The 13626-nt window shown below is 37.6% G+C and overlaps 1 protein-coding gene across 7 annotated transcripts in view; it reads left to right on the forward strand.

Annotated features, from left to right (window-relative positions):
- Window positions 1-13626, forward strand: part of KHDRBS2 (KH RNA binding domain containing, signal transduction associated 2) — a 393362-nt gene that overhangs the window by 346627 nt on the left and 33109 nt on the right. For 5 of the 7 annotated variants that reach the window (XR_005828603.1, XR_005828605.1, XR_005828602.1 and 2 more), the window contains exon 9: window positions 11951-12002. Coding sequence is in view for 2 of the 7 variants with exons in the window: in XM_040599141.1 (XP_040455075.1) it covers window positions 11951-12002 (52 nt within the window). In the remaining 5 variants the exon portion in view is untranslated. Of the gene's footprint in view, window positions 1-11950; window positions 13040-13626 lie in introns of those variants that run through there. The other 2 variants (XR_005828606.1, XM_040599143.1) reach the window with 2 other exon arrangements.

Below are 13626 nucleotides of genomic sequence, written 5' to 3' on the forward strand. Positions count from 1 at the left end.
TTAGTATTGCAGATCATTAGTCCTAATATTCATTAAGCTCAGGGTGCTAAAGGTTCCTTACCTTATTATTTTCTAGCCTAGTCCCATTTAAGTCTTCAAATGTAAGCAACCGAATAAGGTAGTGACTGTTACACAGATGTAAGAGACAGTGGTCTGATCCTCCTCATTACAGTGTTTGACTTCACATAGCTTGTGATTACAGGTAAGATCTTTACTAACACTGATTAATAAAGTCTTAATAATGTGCACTGATCATTCGTTTATATCATCTGAGTATATACATTTGGTATCTGATAGAAAATATCACTGGTAACATACCAAAGAAAACTTCCTTTGGTTTCTAGGTCTTGGAGCATCTTAGTATTGATTAGGCATCTCAGAGGTAACAGGACACAGACTGTGCCAATGTGGTGGAGGTTTTTCTGCTGTGCCTCAACAGAGCACCGGGCAGGCAGGTTAGCACGTGCTGGGTGCTTCTGCACTGGCATAGCACCAGGAGTGCTCTGTTGAAGCAGATCTCCCAGTTGTCTCCATCTATCACTCTTCCTCTCACATCACTGAGTGGGCTCCAAGTACGTGACTTTTAGTTTGAAACTAAACCGAAGATGCAGTCCCATCTGTTTGTGAGAATTAAGTTCAGAGGCTAAACTAGAAGAATTCTCTAAAAGCCGTTTAGTATGAACATGAGGTCCACAGCATCAGCTGTTTCACTCTGCAGATCATTCCTACTTGTATGCATTGTGTGCTAATACTAGTAGAGCTCCTGAGTCCTGATGCCTCTCCAGCTGTCCAGGCTAATGACTTTTCTGCATGTGCCATGGTTCTCTCCCAGACGATGCTGGAGCGTGCTATGGGCCTGCATGATTGCCTTTATTTTGCAGTGATAGAGGCGTCTGGTCTCTCCCTGAACGCCAGGCAGGTGTACACCCAGCCCTGGGAACTCAGAAGTGCTCCTGAATCTTCCTCTACTCTGCTTTATTTTTCTTCCACCAGAAACAGGAGTTGTTGAAGACTTCTACTATATATGGAGAGAAGATATACCAAATAAATTTTCCTCCTTTAATCTTCTATTTCAGCCATTCCTATACTTATTAGGGTGTCAGAGATCCAATTCCTACTCTGTGGGACAGAATGAACTGTCAAAAGCATCTGCTTGATTTTTATCAATTCTTTTACTGGAAGAAGCACCTTAGCTGTCTCCAAAATAGTATTTATTCCCTCAGAAGAGATTTATGATTTTCATAAGAGCATGATTTTGAAAGTCTGCAGGAAAAGGAGCACATTTTGAATTCGGCTATGACGGCTACTGTGGGGATGATGCTAAAGTTATTTCTGTTTTGTCAAATCAGTGTTTTAATTAGGCTACAATTCTTCAGAAAGTTCCATATTTAAACCTGTCACATTCTTTTAACTGACTGTATATCCTAAATTTTTTGTACTTCAGCTATTATGCTACAACATTGAAAAAAATCCACATGTAGCATGAGAGAAGAGAGTACTTTTAATTTATAGTGACTTGTGCCTCCTCTATTACCGCTGAATTATAAATCATTTCCTATGACACAGTAAGAATAAGTAAATCATGCAAAACTTTCCTATGTAGTATTTCAAATTGTAATTTCACTGCCTTTCACTGTGGGAACCACAGAGTTGGAGAATCTAAGACAAAAGTCCTGCAATACTGATGTGCATGTAGTGGTGACTGTCTGTGTAATTCCAGACACAGTATACCATGCATGTTTCGTGTTGTATTGCCATTAAGTAATGGAAAAATAATTTTAATTGAAAATTAGGGAAAAATAAAACTCCCTCCACACTGTCACTTGCACACCCACCTCACAGCAACACTGATAATAGCCTGTCTCCTCCCTGTGTTGCAGTTTCCCAGACTAGTTACCTGTGCACTCTGATGCTGCTCCTTTCCTGTCTGAGGCAGATGTTCACTGCAGAAGTGGCTGAAGCCTTGTAAGAAATTATTTTCTTCAGTAGTCTTTACTGCTTCTCTTGCTGACATTACTTAACCTGCAGGGAGAGCTGGCAGAGTGGAGTGCACGAGCACTCCTCCTCTGCTCCAGGGCTGGTCAGCTGGAGGATTTATGTGCTTCTCCACTACCAGTGTAAGCCAGGGCAGCTCACAATACTGAAGTAGATTTGGAGTACTCATGCGGTCTAATTTGTTAGCCCTCCTGAAGAGAAGGTACTGTCAAGCATAGGGACGGTAGTCTTTTAAAACAGTTACAGCTAAGTTCAGAAAGTAGACTATTAAACCACAAGGTTTTCCAAGCATTTTTAGGTTTTAAGCCATATATATTGCATATGCAGTAGATTTTGTAAAATAAGTGGTACTTAGCATGGCATAAATAAGCATAGTGGTTTTGAGCCTGTGTTTGAAAACATTGTCTTCTGACAGGATTCCACCTTTCAATTAGAAAGGTACCATTTGTGATTTGAAAGATAGCCATTTCAGCTTTTCTTCTCACAAAATTATAAAATGCACAGATATAAAGTCAGAAAATCCTGTGTGTGTTGCAGGCTTTGCAGATAAGCAAAAATAGAGCAGAAAGTGAAAAAATAAGCAGATACTCTCATTAAAAGAAAAAAGAGACAAAAACTGTTACTGAATTTGTGTCTAAAAAAATACATGTATGTCTAGTTATGACACAAGAAAAGTACAACTGTCTTTTCCGTGTGGATTTATGGGGTGAAATCCCAGCTTTTCACTGTTAGTTGAACTTCAGTCAGTAGCTTGTGTAGGGCAAATTTTCCAACCATTGCTTTGTACATTGTTTCCACCCATCTTTCCATGGAAGGAGAAGTTTGGAAGTTTGCTAGAAAGACAGCACAAATTGAATTATCCTAAGAAAATCATTCTAATTTTCAGTGTTCTCTTTTTAAAGTTAAATGTCTGGTTTCTAGTGGGTCTTCTGCTCAGCAGATATACATCACTTCTCTCTTACTGCTCAGGCAATTAATTACATCTCAGAACACCCAAGGGAGGGAGGTGTTCCTGTCTTGTTCTACCAGTGAGGAAGCCATACCACGAAATATTAAACAATTATCCAAGGTCACTGAGCAAACAACAAGTAGAGCTAGGAATCACAAATCCTGAATTCCACTTACGCTCCATCACTAGTGTGGTGTGCTCTCTCCAAATGTGCGCTGTTGTGGTTTAACCCCGGCTGGTAACTAAGCACCACGCAGCCGCTCACACGCTGCCCCCTCACCCAGAGGGATGGGGAGGAGAGTTAGAAAGGAATGTAAAACTTGAGGGTTGAGATAAGAATAATTTAATAATTGAAATAAAATAAAAATGAAAGAGCAATAATAATAACAACAATAACGATTATAATGAAAAGGAGGGAGAGGGGGAGAGAAATTAAATCCAAAGGGAAGGGAGAAAAGAAAACAAGTGATGCACAATACAACTTCTGACCTCCCGCTGACTGATGCCCAGCCAGCCCCTAGCAGTGACTGGCAGTCCCTGGCCAGACCCCATCCCAGTTTATATACTGAGCATGGTGCCCCATGGTATGGAATTCCTCTTTGGCTAATTAAGGTCATCTGTTCTAGCTGTGTCCTCTCCCAGTTTCCTGTGTCCCTCCAGCCCTCTCTCTGGCAAAGCCCGAGAAACTAAAAAGTTCTTGAATTTGTATAAGCATCACCCAGCAACACCCAAAACCATCCGTGTGCTGTCAGCATTGTTCTCCCACCAAATCCAAACCACAGCACTGCACCAGCTACTGAGAAGAAAATTAACTCTGTCCCAGACGAAACCAGGACAATGCAATGTAATGGCCTTGCAAAGAAGGCAGAGCTATTTTTCCTTGTAGGAAAAAAAACTATTTTATTCTGAATTAAAAGCAAATTTTATGTTTCTAATAACACTGAAAGCTAAATGGCAAATCAAATTAAACCATTATCTTGATTGCAGTTATATACATCCTAACTATCTAAACAGAATAGCTCTTTTTATCTCTTCCTGGCCACCTGTCCTAAAATAATTGATTGGAGATGAATAAAATTATGCCCAAAAATTGTGGGCAATATTCAGACGTTAGATAAGTTACCAGGAAGAAGAAGTGATCAAGTCTTTGTTATTACAGGGACTAAGCAATGAATATAAATGTAAAATCATTAGGAAATAACATATTCATATGCAAGTCACATGCTGTTAATATGTATTTTTTAATTTTAAAACATCTGTTAATATGATCTGCCTTTTAATTTCTCGTATTGTTACCCTCTTTGCATTTATGAAAGAGTTTTGTTCAAGGCCAGAAAATTCCATGACAAGGTTGCAGAATGCTGACTGAAGAGTAGAAGTGCTATGAATACGTGCTTTTCTTGAATTTTGTGCTAGAAGACGTTTAAGCATCAGATGATAGCCACTGCTTTGGGTAGAATTTTGAGGTATATGGACCACCATGATTTTTTTTCTGTGCTTTCAACATACAGAAGTAAAATACTAAGACAGAAACAACATCTTATGTATCTACCTCTTTTACACATCATACCATTTAGTGACCCCACATCCAAAAGAATTTCAGGGGCTAAAAATACTGTGACCTTTTTTTCATTCTGACTTCCCAGCGAGAAAAAGACCTAACTTAAATTCTGTATTTGAACAGTAGATCAGAGCTACTGAGTCTAGTAGCAATTGATCAAACAATAATCTTAAAAATAGTCTCAGCTAATATAACAATAATATCTAATAGATACTGGATATATTTATATAACTCAAGGAACACAGCAACTAAGAGTCTATCTCGATTGTAAAAAGCAGTGCAAAAATACTAACATGTAATTTCAATTATTCATAAACCAAGGGTGCTGATTACCTGTGATAATAGCTATTAATCTATGTATCCTAAACATGACCTTCAAATATCGAGTCACAGGGAGCATACAGCAAATTGAAAGAAGTATCCAGTGTAATTAAGAGAGCTGTGCCCATGACTTCACATTTCTTATCAAAGTAGCCACCCAAAAATTTGCTACAATGCTGGTTACCGCACCCAAAGCAACCCTCATGCCCAAGCACACTCAGATTCCTCAGCTCTAAACTGTTTTATGATGCCATAACTTATACTTTTAGTTTCTGAAAGCAAAGCATATAGTATTTCTTCTCTAGCTAAGAATGGCAACATCTGGAAGACGTTACAAGTTGGCAATAACACCAAATTCCTGGAGAAACTGGACCCCCAGCCCTCAATTATTAAGCTGCCTGCATGGATTTTTTTTCAGTCACAGTCTGTGACACCCGGTAGCGCTGGGGACAGACAGAAGTGGAAAGGACAGAGGGCAGAGGGGCTGGATGGCAGGCTGGACATCACTGAAGGAGCAGGGAGGTTGGACTCCACAGGGTTTCTTTGCACGGGAGTCAGGAGGAAAAGGGATCAATGACCTCCTTGCACATCCCTTCAGCTCTTGAGCATGCTGATTCACAGACTCGCTAGCAGTTCTCCCGGTTACCTTTCTCTCTGCAAGGCTACAGCTCTTACCTGCTCTTCCACCTGAAATCCCTCGCAGTTTCCCCCTTCATTAACACGTCACTCTATTAAGATAAAATATATCCATGTTCTCTTTCCTTTCCATTTTGGCACAGCCTTTCAGAGAAAGACCTGACTCCACTGTTCTCAAATGTTCAGAAACACAATGAAACTCAGCCTGGGACTCAAAAAGGCTGAAGGGACTTTCAACCTTCTGCTACCCAACGAGCTACCCAAATCTCTGTGTGACTACTGAGGTAGCCGTATGGCTTCAGTCCTTTAAGGGTATTCCTGCAGATAGAGCCCCCCTATTCTCAGGACCCCTGCCTTGATGCTGAAAGAAAAAAGGTCACCTTGGAGTACTGGAACTGGCGTATAAAAGAGCGACTTTGCACATCAAGGAACCTTTAATTACTAGCATGAGTATATATTGTTCTTCATTAAAAATGCCTGTAGAAAAAGGCAATAATACTGTAATTTCATTTTTGGTGTGGCTGCATCTAGTAATTTATTAGCATCCTGTGCTTCAGAGACTCTTGATAGTGTTGCTCCATATTATTTTGCTTTATCCAATACAAATATATAATCCTTTACTGTTGTATGACCAATAAAAGCCAGTGTTTTCCTGGTTGAAAGCTGTAATCCTAAAACTTTCATCTAAGTTTTGGCTATAGGTTCACCTATTAATGCAGTAGGGTTTATCGTGCAATATCAACAAGAGCTGTTAGCTGTCAACTGTCCTTCCGTATTTTGATGACGTAACCAAATACATGCAAATAAGTTGTGACCGTCATCCTTCCTTGTTAAAGTTTGAAATCAAACAAGTAGGTCCACCATATTACTGCAAAAAAAAGAATGTAAGAGACTTGTGCCACAAATCACGTTTCTGTTCTTGTTCTGTCTCAGAAGCTGGTACAGCCACAGCAGCAATTTTCTTTAAGAACACTGTTAGTCAAGGAAAAACAGCTTCTTCCAATGGGTAGTATAAAGTCATTTTTTACTATATGAGTACTGCCAGAAAGACTGTACATTTCACTTTTATATGAAGGTGTTTCAGTCTGGAGGTGGGGGAGGGGACTCAAAGGGAACAAGAAATTGGTTTGTCTTTGTGTTGTACATTTAGTGAGTATTTTTACTACTTTAGCTATTTTCATTTATATAAATAAAGCTTCTCCTTTTTTATCTAAACCTTACTTTTCCCCAAGGCCTCCCTGCAAATGCAGTGACACTTCAGCAAAGGGTAATTGAAGCTGCAGCACATTTACAGCAAAATGCCATTTTTAAAGGGTGCAATGAAACATACTGCAGAGGCAGGATTTTTAAATTCGCTATATGGAAACTGATTCCCTGTAGGAATGAGAGACCTGAGGATTTAGGACTATATCATATTGGCTGCCACTTCTTCAGCCCTCTAGGCAATAGCTTTTCACAGTAAACTTTGGTTTCGCGTGACCATAAAACCCCTGATACTCAACAAGAGAACGTAAGAGCAGCTCAAAGAAAAAGAGAATAAATGGAGTGCACAAAAAAAATCACAGCAGGATTGTTTCTTGTTCCATAGCAAGATCAGCTGCTACCAAATCTTCTCCAGAGATGTCCACTCCTCACACATGCTAGCCTCAGTATCACTTGAGCTCTGCAGCTGGTGCTCCCCCTCCCCAGCCTTTCCCTTGACACCCCAAGGCAATGAGATAATGAAATGTAGTTGCAGAGAAGATATCTTGCAGAGAAGAAACAGCTTTCAGAATTTTAACAGGCTTTTTATATTTTATATTTTCATTTTCCTGTTTTCATAGAGCATTAGCTTCTTACAAAAACAATCTTTGATACTGGTTTTAACCATTCAGTATTTCAGTCTAGAGTCAGCTAATTATTTTCTTAGTGGCCACAAAAGTCAGCAGTGATTAGCAAAAACAAGATACCAGCAGTAAAATCATACCATTAAAAAACAACAGGCTCATTAACAAAAATGTTTCAGTTTAGTCAAGCTTTCTTTCTGCTACCTCTGCTCATTCCTGGAGTCTTTCAAATATAGGTCATTTTTTGAGGCTGTAGATCTGTAACAATATTAGATACTCCAATTAGTCAGGTAAAAAAAAGGACAGGTACTCTGTTTTCTAAGAGAGGTGTTGTGGGGTTTTTTGTACTAAATGAAAGTGCATATGTGATGAGTTTCATTTATTCAAAGAGAATTTTTAAAGTCTCAGAAGTCTTTAAGTGTTACTAAAAAAAAAAATAGGCAGCAGCAGCTTTTAAACTTCAGAGGTGAATGGCCAGAAGGAATAATTCTTTCTTGACATCAACAATGTCCTTATTCCTTTTTAAAATGAAGTTTGGACAATAAGGAGGTCAATAGATATATAATACTTCATTTGCACTAGAAGAATAGCCAGTATATTACTAATGGTTGGCTATCTTAAACCAAAACTGGAAAGAAATCTGCATCACAAAACTTTAAACTCTTTGACAGCTCTGATGTGATTGGAGGGGCAAATTCACCTCTTGGTTTTGGGAAATATAGCTGATTTTAGTGAAGGAGTGTCTGAGATGAGGAAGTTAGTGGGCCAGTAACGCCTCTAGCCAGTGGAGCAGGTGAAAGCCATCAGAAGGTAAGAGGAAGGAAATAAGCATCCTCTCCAGCCTGCATTTGGGCCCATTCACAATTCAACACGACGCCAACATGTGATAAGATTGTACGGGCCTACAGTGCCAGTCAGGCCATGGGCATGGATCTGGTCTATGATCTAATGAGCTGACTGACCATTCATACTCAAAATTCACTTTAATGAATAATCTGACTCCAAGAAATCCCTACCTAGTATAAATCATACTCTGCCCTGTGATAATTTGGGGGGAAATAAATGATGCTTCATCACTGGCAGTATCTCCAGTCACCAGTGTCTCCCTTGGTGGTGGCTGGCAGAGTAAAGCGTTTACTGGAGTTACTATTTTTCTGTAAGCTTTCAGATTTGGGTTACTGTTCTCAAGTAAAACACAGTATCTAGCCCTGAGCACTGTTTCAAGTCAATGTGGTTTACTCTGCATTAAAAATTAGTCTATTTGCACTAATGCAGTCACTGACCGTGTGTCAACTGAAAAGGTGTTTTATGAATCCACCTCTTAACTGTAATCAAAGATGTGAGTGCTCTCTCAGTTTCAGTGCAAGGCGAAACATTAATTTACCTTCAGTGTTGATTTGAACTAGCCTATTTTGCTTTGCCCTGAAATGAGGAGAACACAAAATGTTCCCACCTCTCCATTCATAGTGTAGCTTCTTCAACTATGAAGCTCCCCAACTATTCTGCAAGAGTTTCTCTATACTACATATCAGTATCTTTGTACTTTTCCACCGATGCAGCATTTAGAGAGTTCACTTCCTCCCATGGCCAGGAGACCTCATTTTCCTTTGCCCAGAAGGACTCCCTGACCTGCAAGAGAAAGAAATTGTGACTTTAATTTCCCATGTGGGTGGACAGTATGGTCTTGTCCATGTTGGGTAAGATTTCAATTTCACAAAGGTTTTCCTAATAGGATGGGGGTTGTTTTAACTAACTTGCTCACATACTTCCTGTGTTAGTGATAAAAGCATGGTATGACTGACAGTGAAATATATAGTAGTATAAAGGTTTTGGAAATAGTAAACCAAAAATGTGCCATCAGAACACCATTCCATGCAGGTAGCTAGTATGTCACCATATTGCTCAAAAATTCATTTGGAACTTGGACTCTAACACGTATATATAAAAGAAAAATCCAAACAATGTGTTCTGTGCTTGTGCAACAGAATCACTATCATGTATTTGGAAGTCTATGTTATTATCAACAGTCACATTAATCAAGATGCAAAAGAAAAACAAAAGCCTCTGTATATAGTAGTTTCACTGTGGAGTTTATCATAACTAAATGATACAAATAGTGAAGACTGAACTTTAGTAAGTTCTATATAGCAACTTCGGTAAGTTATCTACAGCAGCTGAGCCCAAAGCAATCAAAATATGGACCTTTTACTGAACTCTTGCTCTGCTTTGGAAGGTGTATGTATGAAGTCTTCTCTGGAGAGGAAAATGTTGCTATCACTCTGAAAACTTGCCTTAATAAAATAAAATCTTTGACATACCTTAATAGAGATGAAGATTTTTTTCAGTTCCTTTTTATATTTAAGGCCATCTTTCCATTAATCGAGTAGCTGACTAAGTTTAACGCCGTGTAGTTAGCCTCCATTGAAATGTATGAACAATACAGTTTGGGGTTTTAATATTCTCATGTACTAGCCTATGTATTTTATTTTGCATAGAAAGTTATATTCTCTTGTTTGGGTCGTTCTGTTTAAAAAAAATGAACAAATTTCTTCAATGCTTTAAATTAACTGTGACAGACACACCATTTTCAAAAAGTTAGGAATCTGTCACTGCTTTCTGGCAGTGACTTGAAACTTGAGAGCCCAGTCTCTCCTTCCAGTGGTGGGAATGGAATACAAGGGAAAAAAAAAAAAAAAAAAGTTAACTGTTTTGGGGTTTACTCTACAGATGCATCAGGAATCAGATCAAACTCAAGAATGTCTTTGTTTGGCTTATTAGAAATTAAATGAGAAAGTTGCATGTAACATGAAAAATGTAGTAAAAGTATGTTCTTCTTGGCTATGAGCATGAATATTTTTGCCCCTGCTTACCATACCTAATTGGCTCACAGCTTATCCCCTTATACCTGGACGTTTAGCAGGTTTCACATTTATATTCCATTTAGAAGAATTTTATTGACCGTGCTGAGTCAGGAGTACTCATTTCAATACTTGGTGGCTGAGGGAGTTAGCTAAAGTCTAAAAGAAGATCTGAGCATGGTAAATATGTTCTGAAATGTTAGTTTCTTCAACAGGCATTTTAAAAAAAAATGTATGGATCAAGGCATAAGAATTATGTACCTCTTTAAACAATAGGTACAACTGGATTTTTAGATTGATGGAGTAAGGACCTCCAATGCTTCAACTCTTCAGCAGTAGTTCAAGAGTGGATAGTTCAGTTTATGACTGTGTTACCTATTTATAAATGAAATTAAATAGCCCTACTTTAGACTTAGGAAAAAGGATTTTAATATACCAATCAATGAGTTTTGTTTTGATAACAATAGCGAGTATACTGTTTCGTCATCAGTTGAAATCTTTTTTTCCCTTTCCCACTGGCTCCAAGTCACCTTCCAATCTTTTAAACTCCTGTCTTTTCAATCTCTGTCTTTTGTGCACCTTAAAAAGTGGTTTTTTTCCCTAGTATCAGAAGGCTTGACTCTTTTGTGTTTTACAAACTTTAATATTCTACACATACCTGTAATACAAATATGCTGATCACCAATAAAATAAAACAATATGGACAGTAACTAACATTTGCTGTACTGGTTTCTGTATAGCTTCTATAGTTCATTACAAGACATAGACAGAACATTATGCAACTCTGGGGGAATATGGAGAAATTTGGAAACTTCCTCATGAACATGTGTATGTCAGGTGTATTCTATGACTGTTGTAACAGGGGTAATGTTGCACTATGATGTGATAGATGGTATACTCAGATTTCTGCATTTCCATTTTAATGACTGTGTATATGATCAGTTGAAGTCATTGGAAGACAAAACTAGAAATTGATGATCTACTAGCTGGTTTAGGAGAGAGTTCAAGTTTGGGGTTCAACCACTGGACCACAACTGTAGGTAGCTTCCTGTTTGCTCCTTTAAAAGGCTTAACTTCTAGAAATATCTTTCGGGGGGGGGGGGGGGGGGGGGGGATAAAAAATAAATTAATAAATAAAAATAAATAAAAATTGTACCTTTGTAAAAACTGAACTAGCTTTTTTAAAAAACTTATTCTTCCTGAGCTTATTTCATTCACAAAATTTGAAAAAGTATTCTGAAGATAATGCCAACTAAAAACTATTTGGCAAAATCTTTTAATGTAGTAGCTTCATTTTGACACTTCCTATTTTTTCCATTATTTTCTTCCTTTTGATCTCAAATGGAAGTAAAAAATCAAATGTATTTCTATTATCTTTTGATGATTCAACTCCTCATCTTATTAACATACCATCTGCATTAAATGTTATTCACATTGGTGCTTTAACATAAATGCTGGAAGCACAAAACATCAAATAAAATCTGAGCTGGCAGAGTAGTGCAGTGGTGTTTCCAGAGCTGACTGTACTGCTGCCACAGTAGGTATTTATTCTCTGCTGAAAGTGAAAGGGTAAGGTTTTCTTATCCTGAGGCAGACATCGTTGCCTGTGTAGAGAAGTAGAAGGTTAGTTTTCTGTAAGTTTTTGTGGGAGGGTAAAGAAATGGATCATAACACCATTCTCATTTTATTTGTCTAAAGCTTTCAGCCAAAACCCTGGAGAATTTTGACAGCCGTTAGCAGTGGCACCACTTTGTTCCTTCAAGTTTAGATATTTACAAAGCGTGTTTTTCTCTTCTGTTTTTAGCACAAGAAGAATGGGCCACAACCCGTTCCAGCCTAAAGGCACCGCCTCCAAGGTCAGCCAGAGGGGGTTACAGGGAACACCCCTATGGTAGATATTGAAGGTCCTCCTCATCTGTGACCTCATCTCAAAGACAATTAATAGCCTGTGGTCTCCACATAAACAGCAACAAGACAAGTAATAGTCCATTTCTTTTCTATCCTAGGGATTACTGCTCATGATTATCCTATGTACTACTTGTATTTCCTATAACATTGGAGTGACATTGACATTAGTATTATTTTATAACACGGACTTAAAAAAACAGAGACAAAAAACCTTTGGCAAGCATTGTCTATAAACCATTCAAAGATGATGTTCTGTTGGTTGTATTCATTGCTGTGTGTAACTTAAAAAGCATGACACTGTTACAGATCTTGAGTCTCTCTACATACTAGCTAAGGCTGAGTTTTTGTTTAGAGTTGCTGAAAGACTGTAATATGATTATTTTTTTCCTTTTTTTTTTGAACCAGACAATAATCAAGCTGTAGATAAGATGTTTTAACCTGTCTTTTTTAATATATGTTAGTTTAGATTAAGATGTTCGATATTAAGTTTGTAAATTTAATTTTAAATGCTGTTTTAATGGGGTTGAAAACAAGCAGCTACTGTATGTATGTAGCTAACTGAATTTGTTCAGTGTTTTAACCTGTATTTGTTAAAAAAAATCACATAAAGTTCCATGTGTAAGCTTCTCTAAATAGGAAACCATAATTTTGTCAAATATGTTTGCCATAATTTGTCAATAAAGCTGAAACCTTTTGTAACAAACTAAATTTGGAATTACTTGTTTTCTAGCTTTAAATGCCTGCTTTATTTCTTTTTCAAGAGATGCCTAAAATGGTTTTTATATAAAAATTACAAAAATGAACCCAAGCCTGTTTTAAGATTTTTTGTGTAAGACTTTAAAAGTTGTATTAATAACTTCTGGTTGTTAAATAATTTAAAAGTTAACAAACTAAACTGTTACATGAATCATGGTTAGTATCCACTAATGTATAACATGTTAATGGAAAAAAATGCTTTAGAACAATAAATGGATTTTAAACTATCCTCTAAGCTTGATCTTGCTAAACACAAACTCTGATTGACTTGTTTGTATTAGCATGTCTCTCGTGAGAATGTAATGGAGTTTAAAGAGGTAAGATTACCACTTACCACTGTTAGACTGTCTAAATGCTAGTTCTTCAACCTTTGAGTTTCCCCGCACATTAAATATCCCATTCAACATGTAAGCATTGCATAGATTCACCTATTTGTTTTCACTCAGAAGAGTGCGTTGACTGCATTTTTCGTAGTATATAACAATTTGTCTTGATAAACAAATCATCAGTGTCACTGCCCAGTTGTTGGTACTCAACTTCAAAAACTTTATTTGTAATTTTCAGTGCTAAATATCACCGCCCTTGAAGGCAGTTTAGAGGGCTGATATTTCTTTTGAGACTATCAGACTTGATGGCTGATGATTATTAAGGAAATATGTCGCAGGACTCAAAGGATGACTAAACGTTAAACAGGTAACACTAATAGTAACTCTGTAATTTTGAGTATGCAACAGTAATGTTAAATATTCTCAGTTATTAAGTTACTGATAGTTAAAAAAGTAAACCTACCAAAAGATAACAAATAGGTATATAGGC

The sequence above is a fragment of the Falco naumanni genome, chromosome 6 (assembly GCF_017639655.2).
Source record: "Falco naumanni isolate bFalNau1 chromosome 6, bFalNau1.pat, whole genome shotgun sequence".
In the NCBI taxonomy this organism is placed as follows: Eukaryota; Metazoa; Chordata; class Aves; order Falconiformes; family Falconidae; genus Falco; species Falco naumanni.